This window comes from Saimiri boliviensis, chromosome 14 (genome assembly GCF_048565385.1).
Source record: "Saimiri boliviensis isolate mSaiBol1 chromosome 14, mSaiBol1.pri, whole genome shotgun sequence".
Classification (NCBI taxonomy): Eukaryota; Metazoa; Chordata; class Mammalia; order Primates; family Cebidae; genus Saimiri; species Saimiri boliviensis.
In genome coordinates, this window is record NC_133462.1 from 26,608,517 (window position 1) to 26,622,884 (window position 14,368).

The 14,368-nt window shown below is 43.5% G+C and overlaps 1 protein-coding gene across 2 annotated transcripts in view; it reads right to left on the reverse strand.

Annotated features, from left to right (window-relative positions):
- The window catches only part of LOC101052716 (uncharacterized), a 91,325-nt gene extending 77,227 nt beyond the window's left edge, over positions 1–14,098 (reverse strand). Inside the window, exons 1-3 of one of the 2 annotated variants that reach the window (XM_074385634.1) lie at positions 8,644–13,811; positions 3,792–3,918; positions 2,898–2,993 (exon numbers count right to left, since the gene is read on the reverse strand). In XM_074385634.1, coding sequence (XP_074241735.1) covers positions 2,898–2,993; positions 3,792–3,918; positions 8,644–8,646 — 226 coding nt within the window. In that variant the 5' untranslated portion in view covers positions 8,647–13,811. The other variant, XM_074385633.1, reaches the window with a different exon arrangement.
- Positions 14,099–14,368: the final 270 nt, after the last annotated feature.

Sequence of the window (14,368 nt, forward strand, 5' to 3'; positions counted from 1 at the left end):
TCTCATCTCTACTAAAAATACAAAAATTAGCTGGGCATGGTTGCACAAGTCTGTAATCCCAGTTACTCTGGAGGCTGAGGCAAGAGGTTGCAGTGAGCTGAGATTATGCCACTGCACTCCAGCCTGGGCAACAGAGCAAGATTCTATCTCAAAAAAAGATGGTAAATTTTATGTTGTGTGTTTTTATAACAATACATTTTTTAAGAGAAAAATTGAAAAAAATATAGAATTATAAATCCTTTCAAAAACTGCCTTCAAATCACAAAAATGTTTCTTTCACACACACAAAATACATATTCATCATTAAACACATGGTGAAAATAAGACTATTTCTATGACTACTCACTTAGATAAATGAACCATTTTTAAAAACCAGCTAAAAAATACATACGTGATAACCAAAATTGGGATCATATTTATGGATGAAAACACATACATATATAATCTGATCGTGATAGACATATGGATAGTTTAATCTCTTTTTTTTTTCTCAAAGTGGAGACGCTCTGTTGCCCAAGCTGGAGTGCAATGGTGTGATCTCAGCTCACTGCAATGTCTGCCTCCTTGGTTCAAGTGATTCTCCTGTCTCAGCCTCCTGAGTAGCTGGGATTACAGGTGCATGCAACCATGTCTGGCTAATTTTTTGTATTTTTTGTAGAGATGGGGTTTTACCATGTTGGCCAGGCTGGTCTTAAACTCCTGACCTCAGGTGATCCACCTGCCTCAGCCTCCCAAAAGTGTTGGGATTATAAGTGTGAGCCAGCACACCTGGCCTGGATGGTTTATCTCTCTCTCTTTCTTTCTTTTTTTTTTTTTTTTTTTTGAGATGGAGTTTCGCTCTTGTTACCCCGTCTGGAGTGCCACGGCATGATCTCGGCTCACCGCAACCTCCGCCTCCTGCGTTCAGGCAATTCTCCTGCCTCAGCCTCCTGACTAGCTGGGATTACAGGCACGTGCCACCATGCCCAGCTAATGTTTTGTATTTTTAGTAGAGACGGGGTTTCACCATGTTGACCAGGATGGTCTCGATCTCTTGACCTCGTGATTCGCCCTCCTTGGCCTCCCAAAGTGCTGGGATTACAGGCTTGAGCCACTGCGCCCGGCCGGTTTCTCTCTTAATTAAAGCCCATACTGACTTAAAGTGTACAAACAGAAATGCAAATTGTCTAAAGTTATAGTATGTAAGTAAAACAAAAAAATCACAATGAACTGATGTTAAGAAACTTATACTGAAAAAAACACACTAACAAACTGCAAAACAATAAGTGAAATGTTTACTCAAATAATCCGGTATATAGCATTGATGTACCATTAAAAAATTATCTAGATAACTATCTAGATAACTATAATATTTGACTATAACTGTGTACCCATGGAAAACAGGTATTTTGAATCATTGACAGGCACTGTATGGCAGTAAAATTTTAGAGAAAAATGCAGTATAATGATAAATAGAAGATTCTAATGAGAAACATTTAATAAACGGTATGCTATTCTTTCACAAAATGAAACTGCTGTAATACAACTTTAGAAGCAAGGGGCCGGGCGCAGTGGCTCATGCCTGTAATCCCAGCACTTTGGGAGGCTGAGGCGGGTGGATCACGAGGTCAAGAGATCGAGACCATCCTGGTAAACATGGTGAAACCCCGTCTCTACTAAAAATACAAAAATTAGCTGGGTATGGTGGCGTGTGCCTGTAATCCTAGCTACTCAGGAGGCTGAGGCAGAAGAATTGCCTGAACCCAGGAAGTGGAGGTTGCGGTGAGCCGAGATCGCGCCATTGCACTCCAGCCTGGGTAACAAGAGCGAAACTCCGTCTCAAAAAAAACAAAAAAAAAATTTCAGTGCCAAGTTTTCTTCACAATAATGAAAAATACAAGGCTAAAATTTACATGAAACTACAATAAACTCTGAACAGCCAAAGCAATCTTGAGGAAAAAGAACAAAGCTGAAGGACATCATACTTTGTAATTCCAAATTATTGGGCCATGTGTGGTGGCTCACGCCTGTAATCCAAGCACTTTGGAGGCCAAGGCAGGCGGATCACCTGAGGTCGCGAGTTCAAGGCCAGCCTGACCAACATGGTGAAAGCCCGTCTTTAAAAAAAATTAATTCCAAATTATCTTTCAATAATATACTAAAAAAAAAAGGAATATGCAGAAAAATTAACAAAAAATTCAATGGAACAGTAACCACTACTCCATTCATTTCAGACATGATGCAAAAAGAGAACATAAAAAATTGTTTAACATAAAGTTTTTGAAAATAATGCAGATATTTGTGTGTCCCTAAAAACAATGAAAAAGCAGTCAGATTGTGCAGTCTCTTCTATGCCATGAAGAGGACTTTGGCTCTCACTATAAACTTAAAGGAAAATGACTGAAAGGAAAGTAGAATCTTTAGATAATTTAAAAGCATAAGACAGAAAATGTCCCTATGTGAAAGCAAAGAAAATAACAACAACAACAACTCAGGCTTCCAGAAACTATATCCTTTAGAATAAAGCTTCCCAAATGACTTTTTTTTTTTTTTTTTTGAGACGAAGTTTCACTCTTGTTACCCAGGCTGGAGTGCAATGGCACAATCTCGGCTCACCGCAACCTCCGCCTCCTGGGTTCAGGCAATTCTCCTGCCTCAGCCTCCTGAACAGCTGGGACTACAGGCGCGGACCACCATGTCCAGCTAATTTTTTGTATTTTTAGTAGAGACGGGGTTTCACCATGTTGACCAGGATGGTCTCGATCTCTTGACCTCGTGATCCACCCGCCTCAGCCTCCCAAAGTGCTGGGATTATAGGCGTCAGCCACCGTGCCCGGTCCCCAAATGACTTTTTAAGGATTTGCTTTCTCCTTGACCTTTGGATCTCTCATGTTTTATTTGGTTTCACTCTCACGTACCTGGGGGTTTGGCCACCATCTCAAATCTCTTCATATTCCAGGGCTCTTTTCCTTGCTCCAGACAGGTGATCATGTCTGGCTTAGAGACAGCAATACCTGTTTTATCAAAAATAAGTAACATGCATCTTGCTCATATTCTCCAATTATCAACTTAGCAATGTGCTCAGTAAAAAGGATATAATATTCTAATACATTTACCCCAAATACTAATTTTTAACAGAAATTTCTAAATATTTAGAAAATCCTGTATATTTGTAGGTTCTTAATTTCACTACCCAGTATTACTGAATAAAAAAATTGGCTGGGCGCAGTGGCTCAAGCCTGTAATCCCAGCACTTTGGGAGGCCGAGGCAGGTGGATCATGAGGTCAAGAGATCGAGACCATCCTGGTCAACAGGGTGAAACCCCGTCTCTACTAAAAATACAAAAAATTAGCTGGGCATGGTGGCACGTGCCTGTAATCCCAGCTACTCAGGAGGCTGAGGCAGGAGAATTGCCTGAACCCAGGAGGTGGAGGTTGCGGTGAGCCGAGATGGCGCCATTGCACTCCAGCCTGGGTAACAAGAGCGAAACTCTGTCTCAAAAAAAAAAAAATGGTGGTAGCAATTCGTTTTTACGGTGTAGGCAACAATATTTTATGCCACTACATTTCTGAAATTACAACTAATCCAGAGTGAGGGATACAGATCAGTGCAAGATGAAGTATCTTGAGGAAATTTTTTTTCCTACACTGACAAATCCTTACGATTTTCTTGAAACAGAAATTTGAAACTCATTTATGCAAAGCATAATTATCAAAATTACCAAATTACCAGAAAACACTGTATAAACAAATAAAAACAGAAATAAAGCCTTTAGGGTATATTAGGAATTGAGTATTAAAGCTATCCTCACCCAGGAAGACCAGGTTTCTGTAGTTCTCTAACATCACATCCCTATATAAATTCCGCTGAACAGTGTCCAGGCACTGCCACTCCTCCAGAGAGAATTCTACAATCACATCCCTAAATGTCAATGGTGCCTGAAAAACACACAAACACAGACATGCATATATTTACCAAGTGGTCATGGACAGAATTTTTAATCTGACTCAAGGTGTAGTTAGAGAATAGAGAAAACAGGTTCTGACTTATAGAAGTGACTGAAATTATCCAAGAAAATAGCTTTTATTTTATTTAAAAATTTTTTTTAATTTTTTTCCCTTTTTTTTGAGGAGTCTCACACTCTTCCCCGGGATGAAGTACAATGGTGTGATCTCGGCTCAATGCAACCTCTGCTTTCTGAGTCCACTTGATTCACTTGCCTCAGCCTCCTCAGTAGCTGCAATTACAGGCACACACCACCCCACCCGGCTAATTTTTTATATTTTTAGTGGAGACAGGGTTTCACTATGTTGGCCAGACTGGTCTCAAACTCCTGACCTCGTGATCTGCCTGCCTCGGCCTCCCCAAGTGCTGGGATCTACAGGTGTGGTGGGCCACCGTGCCTGGTCAAGAAAATAATTTTTTTTTTTTTTTTTTTTTGAGATGGAATTTCACTTTTATTGCCCAGGCTGGAGTGCAATGGCGAAATCCTGGCTCCCCACAACCTCTGCCTCCCAGGTTCAAGCAATTCTCCTGCCTCAGCCTCCCAAGTAGCTGGGAATACAGGCATAAGCCACCATGCCCAGCCAATTTTTTTTGTATTTTTAGTAGAGACAGTTTTCTCCATACTGATCAGGCTGGTCTGGAACTCCCAACCTCAAGTGATCTGCCTGCCTCCACCTTCCAAAGTGCTGGCATTACAGGCATGAGCCAACACACCTGGCTAAGAAAATAATTTTTAACACAAAAATATTCTCTAATGTATTCTCCGACTCTGCAAAACACACCCACACACACATTCACCAAGTGGCCATGGGCAAAATTTTTAACATGACTCAGGGTCAAATGAGAGAATAAAGAACCGGTTCTGACTTTTTTTTTTTTTTCTTCTTGTTCTTTTATTTTATTTTATTTTTTTGTTCTGACTTCTATAAGTGACTAAAATTATCTAATAAAATCATTTTCAACATAGAAACATTTTCTTTTTTTTTTTTTTTTGAGACAGAGTTTCGCTCTTGTTACCCAGGCTGGAGTGCAATGGCGCGATCTCGGCTCACCACAACCTCCGCCTCCTGGGTTCAGGCAATTCTCCTGCCTCAGCCTCCTGAGTAGCTGGGATTACAGGCACGTGCCACCATGCCCAGCTAATTTTTTTGTATTTTTAGTAGAGACGGGGTTTCACCATGTTGACCAGGATGGTCTCGATCTCTTGACCTCATGATCCACCCGCCTCAGCCTCCCAAAGTGCTGGGATTACAGGCTTGAGCCACCGCGCCCGGCTCATTTTATTTTTTTTGAGACGAAGTCTTGCTCTGTCGCCCAGGCTGGAGTGCAGTGGTACGATCTCAGCTCGCTGCAACTTCTGCCTCCTGGATTCAAGCAATTCTCCTGCCTCAGCCTCCTGAGTAGCTGGGATGACAGGCACATGCCACCATGCCCAGCTAATTCTCAGTTGAATTTTATAAGGTTTCTTTTTCATCTCTGCTGCTCTCTCATCTCCTTGCCACTGAATGGGGAACGTATGTTGAAATATACCTGACAACTTCCACCAGCACTTTCTGATGAAGAAGAATTAGAATCCCTCTCTGTTAATATACTAGAACATATTTGAGCCTGCAACATAGTTGACTAAAGAGCTATTATGGTTTTTGCGTGGCCATGTCACCTGTTTGTCCTACAACAGCAGCATTCCAAGTTAGTGAAATACAAGATACTAAAATTATGCTTACCTAGAGTTATCCCTATTAGATAGACTAATAAGCATTTTAGACTAATATCTACTATAACAATTTTATAGTAAATTTTTTTGGATATTAAATATAAATATCTAAGTATATACAATTTTAACGTACTAGTCATAATGAATGTAAATTTTTTTTTTTTTTTTTTTTTGAGACGGAGTTTCGCTCTTGTTACCCAGGCTGGAGTGCAATGGCACGATCTCAGCTCACCGCAACCTCCGCCTCCTGGGTTCAGGCAATTCTCCTGCCTCAGCCTCCTGAGTAGCTGGGATTACAGGCACGCCCCACCATGCCCAGCTAATTTTTTGTATTTTTAGTAGAGACAGGGTTTCACCATGTTGACCAGGATGGTCTCGATCTCTTGACCTCGTGATCCACCCACCTCGGCCTCCCAAAGTGCTGGGATTACAGGCTTGAGCCACCGCGCCCGGCCTGAATGTAAATTTTTTTTAAATGTCTGTAACTGCTGGGTGCAGTGGCTCATGCCTATAATCCCACCACTTTGGGAGGCCAAGGCAGGCAGATCACCTGAGGTCGCAAGTTCGAGACCAGCCTGACCAACATGGAGCAACCCCGTCTCTACTAAAAATACAAAATTTGCAGGGTGTGGCAGCACATGCCTGTAATCCCAGCTACGTGGAAGGCTCAGGCAGGAAAATCACTTGAACCCGGGAGGCAGAGGTTGTGGTGAGCCAAGATGGAGATCGCACCATTGTACTCCAGCCTGGGCGACAAGAACGAAACTCTTTCTCAAAAAAAAAAAAAAAAAAAAAAAAAAAAAGAGGCCAGGTGCAGTGGCTCACACCTGTAATCCCAGCACTTTGGAAAGCCAAGATGGGTGAATCAGGAGGTCAGGAGTTCAAGACTAGCCTGGCCAAGATGATGAAACCACATCTCTAATAAAAATACAAACAAAAATTAGCAGGGCGTGGTGGTGGGTGCCTATAATCCGAGCTACTCGGGCAGCCGAGTCAGAGAACTGCTTGAACACAGGAGGCAGAGACTGCAGTGAGCTGAAATTGTGCCACTGCACTCCAGCCCAGGAAACAGTGAGACTGTCAAAAAGAAAAAAAAGTTTTTTACCATAATTCAGATAAAACACTTTATATTTCAAAAGGATAAATAATAATATTAAAACGTCTATTTAAGAGATTAATTGAAAGTAAATTTTGTGGACTTATAGTCATACTATTGCAGAAAATACTTTTTTTTGAGACAGAGTCTCACTCTGTCACCCAGGCTAGAGTGCAATGGTGCCGTCTTGGCTCACTGCAACCTCCCCTTCGTGGGTTCAAGCGCTTCTCCTGCCTCAGCCTCCCAAGTAGCCGGGACTACAGATGTGTGCCACCACACCAGCTAATTTTTGTACTTTTAGTAGAGACGGGGTCTCGCCATGTTGGCCAAGCTGGTCTCAAACTCCTGACCTCGTGATCTGCCTGCCTTGGCCTCCTAAAGTGCTTAGGATTACAGGTGTGAGCCACTGCACCTAGCCAAAAATACTTTTTAATTTACATAAATGCAGGTTACCTACAAACACTACACATTAACTATGCTAATTGTTATGAAGTAATAAACAGAAAACAAAGTACAACTAAAGAATTCACTGTTCAGTTTATACACTGAACTGCTGCTCTCTTTTGCAGCGTGAGTACTTCAGCCTGCAAATATATATTAGATAATTACCTTGAATAATCAGTTTTCTGTCAAAGAAACTACTCAGTATCTTTTAGTCTTTATCATTCTGTATTGCCAAATTTAATCCTATTTTTGTGCTCCACTTTTGTGTGCTTTTTTTTTTTTTTTTTTTTTTGAGATGGAGTCTCGCTCTTGTTACCCAGGCTGGAGTGCAATGGCGCTATCTCAGCTCACCGCAACCTCCGCCTCCTGGGTTCAGACAATTCTCCTGCCTCAGCCTCCTGAGTAGCTGGGATTATAGGCACGCACCACCATGCCCAGCTAATTTTTTGTATTTTTAGTAGAGACGGGGTTTCACCATGTTGACCAGGTTGGTCTCGATCTCTCGACCTCGTGATCCACCCGCCTCGGCCTCCCAAAGTGCTGGGATTACAGGCTTGAGCCACCACGCCCCGCGTTTTTTTTTTTTTTTTTTTTTTTTGATAAAGAGTTTCACTCTGGTTACCCAGGCTGGAGTGCAATGGCATGATCTTGGCTCACCACAACCTCCGCCTCCTGGGTTCAGGCAATTCTCCTGCCTCAGCCTCCTGAGTAGCTGGGATTGCAGGCACGCGCCACCATGCCCAGCTAATTTTTTTGTATTTTTAGTAGAGACGAGGTTTCACCCTGTTGACCAGGATGGTCTCGATCTCTTGACCTCGTGATCCACCCGCCTCGGCCTCCCAAAGTGCTGGGATTACAGGCTTGAGCCACCGCGCCCAGCTTGTGTGCTTTTAAAGTGAGCTTTGATCTAAACAAATCTGTGTCTACTTTAAAAGACTAAAAATGAGGCTGGGTATGGTGGCTCATGCCTGTAATCCCAGCACTTTGGGAAGCTGAGGCAGGCGGATCATGAGGTCAAGAGATCAGGACCATCCTGGCCAACATGGTGAAACCCCAGCTCTACTAAAAATACAAAAATTAGCTGGGCATGGTGACGCGCACCTGTAGTCCCAGCTACTTGGGAGGCTGAGGCAGGAGAATTGTTTGAACCCAGGAGGCGGAGGTTGCAATGAGCGGAGATTGCGCCACTGCACTCTAGCCTGGCACCTGGTGACAGAGCAAGACTCTGTCTCAAAAAAAAAAAAAAAAAGACCAAAATTGAAAGAAAAAAACTTTGCCAAAGCAAAAACAAAGCAATGAATCTGAGGTCCTTAAGTTAAAAAAAAAAAAAAAAAAGACAAAAGTTTATTTCACTGTTAACATAATTTATGTATATTTCAAAGTAACAAACATAAATGTACATACCATCTAAATGCTTTAAGAAAAGTTAGATGAGGTTGGGCGCAGTGGCTCACATCTGTAACCCCAGCACTTTGGGAGGCGGAGACGGGCGGATCACGAGGTCAAGAGATTGAGACCATCCTGGCCAACATGGTCAAAACCCATTTCTACTAAAATACAAAAATTAGCTGGGACTGGTGGTGCGCCCTTGTAGTCCCAGCTGCTTTGGGAGGCTGAGGCAAGAGAATTGCTTGAACCTGGGAGGTAGAGATTGCAATGAGCCGAGATTGCACCACTGCACTCCAGCCTGGCACCTGGTGACAGAATGAGACTCAAAAAAAAAAAAGAAAGGAAAAAAAGAAAAGTGAGTTGAGCAAAATATCTTCCCTTATTTCAAGGTAGAAGAATAAAGCCTTTCATTTCTAATTTATATTGTTTTCTACAACAGCCATGTTTTCTGGACACGTTCCTGAATTCTTGGACATCTGAATTTCAGTAGACATTGGATTCAGGCATCTAAGGAGTAGCTTTGGGCACACTTTGTGCACTTAAAAGAATGTTTATGGGGGAAAAAAGCAGAAGAGAGAAATGCACTATAAAAAATCCATGGGTATATATGAATAAAGAAAGTTCTTAGAGACCTATGAGGAGACTTTGATTCTGACACAAAAATAGTGGAAGACTACAACACCCCACAGAAACTATTAGATCCTTGAGACAGAAAATAAACAAAGGTAACAGGATCTAAATATGATGCTGACCAAATTTCTATTAGACATCTACGGAACTCTCTATCTAAAACAACATAATATACATTATTCTAATCACCACATGAAACAAAATCTATTACCATACAATCAGAAACAAAACAATATTTGGCAAATACAAAAATCTCTAAATTACACCAACAATCAGAAATAAAATAAATCCCTAAATTTTACCATACAATCAGAAAAAAAAAATACTTGGCAAATACAAAAATTCCTAAATTATACCAACCACACACTAAGACCACAGACTGATGAAAATATAATTCAACTACAAAGAAAACCACTTGAAACATGCAACTATAAGAAAATCCAACAACCTGCATTTAAATGACTTTTAGGCAAATAATGAAATTAAGACAAAAATCAAGAAGCTGTTTGAAACAACTAAGAATAAAGATACAACATACCAGAATCACTGCAACACAGCTAAGGTAGTGTTAAGAAGAAAACTGATAGTACTAAATGCTCACATCAAAATGTTAGAAAGATCTTCATTAAGTGACCTAATATTACAAAACAAGGAATGAGAAGCAAAAGCAAATCAACCCCTAAGCTACCAATACATGAAAAATAACCAAAAGCAGATCTGAACTGAAGAAGACTTAGACATGTAAAACTATACAAAAGATCAGTAAATCACTGGACGCGGTGGCTCACGCCTGTAATCCCAGCACTTTGGGAGGCCGAGGAGGGCGGATCACAAGGTCAAGAGATCGAGACCATCCTGGTCAACAGGGTGAAACCCCATCTCTATTAAAAATACAAAAAATTAGCTGGGCATGGTGGCACGTGCCTGTAAACCCAGCTACTTACGAGGCTGAGGCAGGAGAACTGCCTGAACCCAGGAGGCGGAGGTTGCGGTGAGCCGAGATCGCGCCATTGCACTCCAGCCTGGGTAACAAGAGCGAAACTCCGTCTCAAAAAAAAAAAAAAAAAAACTGAGTCCTGCTGAGCAGTCTGAAAGTAAAAATTTTAAAAACAAAAAAAGAAAAATAAAAAAAAACTTGAGGTCAAGATAATTGAAAACAATTCTCTTCAATGTCACAAACCCAGGGAGTAGCAATGCTGATTAAAAAACAGACGTGTCAGGCCGGGCGCGGTGGCTCAAGCCTGTAATCCCAGCACTTTGGGACGCCAAGGCGGGTGGATCACGAGGTCAAGGGATCGAGACCATCCTGGTCAACATGGTGAAACCCCATCTCTATTAAAAATACAAAAAAATTAGCTGGGCATGGTGGCACGTGCCTATAATCCCAGCTACTCAGGAGGCTGAGGCAGAATTGCCTGAACCCAGGAGGCGGAGGTTGCGGTGAGCCGAGATCGTGCCATTGCACTCCAGCCTGGGTAACAAGAGCGAAACTCCGCCTCAAAAAAAAAAAAAGATGTGTCTGACTCATGTGTCAAGTAAGGCCATCCAATCACTTGAGAGATTCTCCCACCCCATCCTGTTCTAAGTGCTCAATTACCACCCTTTCAGGAGACACTGCACTATGCCCCACTGAATGGCCCAGGATCATTTTACTTTGTAAGTTCTTGTACCATCTAACTGGGGTCAGTTTTTTTTTTAATTTTTGTCTTTTGAAATACTATTTTTTGGCTAGGTGTGGGGGCTCACACCTGTAACCCTAGCACTTTCGGAGTCCAAGGTGGGTGGATCACCAGAGGTCAGGTGTTCAAGACCAGCCTGGCCAACAGGGCAAAACCCCCTCTGTACTAAAAATACAATAATTAGCCAACTGTGGTGGTGGGCACCTGTAACCTCAGCTACTTGGGAGGCTGAGGCAGGAGAATCACTTGAACCCAGGGGGCAAAGGTTGCAGTGAGCCAATATCAGGCCACCACACCCCAGCCAAGGCAACAGGGCGAAACTCTATTTCAAAAAACAAAACAAAACAAAAATCTCCCGATTTTTCGTTTCACAAATTTTTCACTATTTTTATTTCAAGATTTCTCTGCTTACCTAATCTAGGGGGCAGAAATTATTTCTGTGGGTGTTTTTTTTTTTTTAAGATGGGGGTTTCACCATGATGGCCAGGCTGCTCTTGAACTCCTGACCTCAGGTGATCCACCCACCTCAGCCTCCCAAAGTGCTGGGATTACAGGCGTGAGCCACCACACCCGGCCATTTCTGTTTTTTTGTTTTTTTGGTTTTTTTTTACCAGCATCTGATTGGCTTAACAGCAGTGTATCTCTAAGAAATGGAAGCTGGGTTGGGTGAAGACAATCTTAATGTGTTCGAAAAAGAACAACAGGAGATTCCTCTCCGCCCTGGGGCAGCCATCTTCTTCCTTAAGAAGCTACACTTCGTAAGTCAGGTTGTGCTATTAAAAAAGACCCAGGAGTTGACATCCACCAGACACTGTAGCAGATACAGCCATGGTGGGTATCTTGATTTATCCCCAGACAGTACTGAAGTCCAGGACCAAGAACAAAACGAAAGGGTGGTTGAAGACATCCCACCTCATAGTTTCCAAAGGGAAACCTTGACCCAAAAACATTCTGATAAGATCTCTGTTCCTATAGAAGATAAAGGCAAAAGCAGAATAAAAACTTTTTTACACTACAGCATCAGGGAATTATACTTTGCTTTCTTCTCATACAAATAGAAAACAAATCTTTTTAAAGTGCCATTTAATACTTTGTCAAAAAATGATTAATCAGGCCAGGCAAGACAATTTTAATATCTCAAGGGATTACCTTTTCAAAATAAGACTACACCAGGGCTGGGCGCAGTGGCTTACACCTGTAATCCCAGCACTTCGGGAGGCTGAGGTGGGTGGATAAGCTGAGGTAAAGAGTTCGAGACCAGCTTGACCAACATGGAGAAACCCCAACTCTACTAAAAATACAAAATTAGCCAGGCGTGGTGGCACATGCCTGTAATCCCAGCTACTTGGGAGACTGAGGCAGGAGGATCACTTGAACCCAGGAGGCAGAGGTTGCAGTGAGCCGAAATCACACCCCTGCACTTCAGCCTGGGTGACAAAGTGAAACTCCTTCTCCGGGGGGGGGGGAAAAAAAAAAAAAAAAAAATCGCCAGGCGTGGTGGCTCAAGCCTGTAATCCCAGCACTTTGTGAGGCTGAGGCGAGTGGATCACGAGGTCAAGAGATAGAGACCATCCTGGTCAACAAGGTGAAACTCCGTCTCTACTAAAAATACAAAACATTAGCTGGGCATGGCGGTGCGTGCCTGTAATCCCAGCTACTCAGGAGGCTGAGGCAGGAGAATTGCCTGAACGCAGGAGGTGGAGGTTGCGGTGAGCCGAGATCGTGCCATTGCACTCCAGCCTGGCTAACAAGAGCGAAACTCCGTCTCAAAAAAAAAAAAAAAAAAAAAATTTTTTTTCTTCAAGCTCTTCCTATAGACGACAAACTACAAACCATAGCTGGGTACTCTACAATTTTTGAAACATTCTTTTATTAAATTCTGAAACATTTTTGCGGTGACTTCTCTACATTTTTAATAGAAGACGGACTCAGAACCCCACAGACCAAAGCTTTTCCCATTCATGAACCTACTAGGCCTCCAAGTCCAAGGCTGACTATTACAGCCTTGGTGACCCGCATATACACTTCTAGTTGGCCCCCAGGAGCCAGAAAGTCTAAAGTAACCACAGGTTACCAGGTGGCCACAGAAAGAAGTAAAACAACTTGTTACCGCCTCAAACTTGCTCTGCAATTTCCCCCTGGACATTGGGTTTCTCAAAACCTCCACCCCTGTAACTACGTAATCCACTGCACTGTCCTTTTTGACTGCAACCGATACTCTCCACCCTTACGATCATGCCTGTTTGTAATAAATGACCCTACCCTTGTGATTATGCATCCTGTGATGCCAATCCCCTCCCCAAGATAAATTTCCAACCCGTACCCTTGTAATCATGCATTCTGTGATGTCCTTCCCCTCCCCACGAGAGATTTCCACCTTTAGCTGAGCATTTGCCCCAACCTGTATAACCAATTCCCTCTCCTATCCCCTTTGCCTACCCGTTTTCTTGGACTTGGCCCGCTTGCACACAAGCGCAAAATAAACGGCCTTGTTGCCCACACAATGCCTGCCTGGTGGTCTCTTTACGTGAGCGACACGTGTGACAAAACCCGCAACTCGGGTCAGGATTTTCCCTTGACCACCCTTTTGTCGTCCCTGCACAATCTGGGAGAGACCTGGCGCTGTGGGTGCAGAGCTGCCCGGAGAGGGCCTCAGGCCAGGGCACAGTCACTACACAGGCAAGAGACAGAACGCCCTGGCCAGCTGTCAGTGCAGCTGCCATCTTATGGTTGAAGGGGATTGAGACCCAGTTGGGCAAAGAGAACTGAGGCGCAGACTGTGGGGCTGACTGCGGGGAGGCCTGAGTCCTGCCACAGCCACTTCCCGCCGGTTCCAACTAGCCCATTCCCCGCTCTCTCGGGATATCGGACCCGGCACTCTCACCATTTTTCTAGGCTTCCAGGAGGTCCTGGCGTTTTAGCTGTGGTTCTCCCAATACCTGCAGGTCACAGGGCCACAGAACTGGGCCTCCAGGAGCAGAGGACACAGAGCGAGGAAGACGAGACCTGGAGCTCCCGCTGCAGCCAGAGACAAAGACCCCGCCAAACCCGGAAGCCGCCATGTCCGCTCCAGCTGCGTATCTGATTGGAAGGTTTCCAGCTCGGCATCCCTGATTGGAAGACGTTTAAAGCCCCGCCCCTTCAGGACCTGAGTGACAAGAGATGGGATTAGATGTTGGGCTGAGAGAAGACGTAGTAACAGCCTCAGCTGCCGGGTTTTCAGGGAGGGCTTCCTGCTGAATGGAGCCCCGCCCACCCCAGATGGCAGTTGCATTTAACCTTGTGTATAAGGTCTCATGCGTTTATACATAATACATTATACGGCCGGGCACGGTGGGTCATGCCTGTAGTCCCAGCTACTCGGGAGGCTGAGGCAGGAGAATAGCTTGAACCTGGGAGGTGGAGGTTGCAGTGAGTCGAGGTCGCACCAT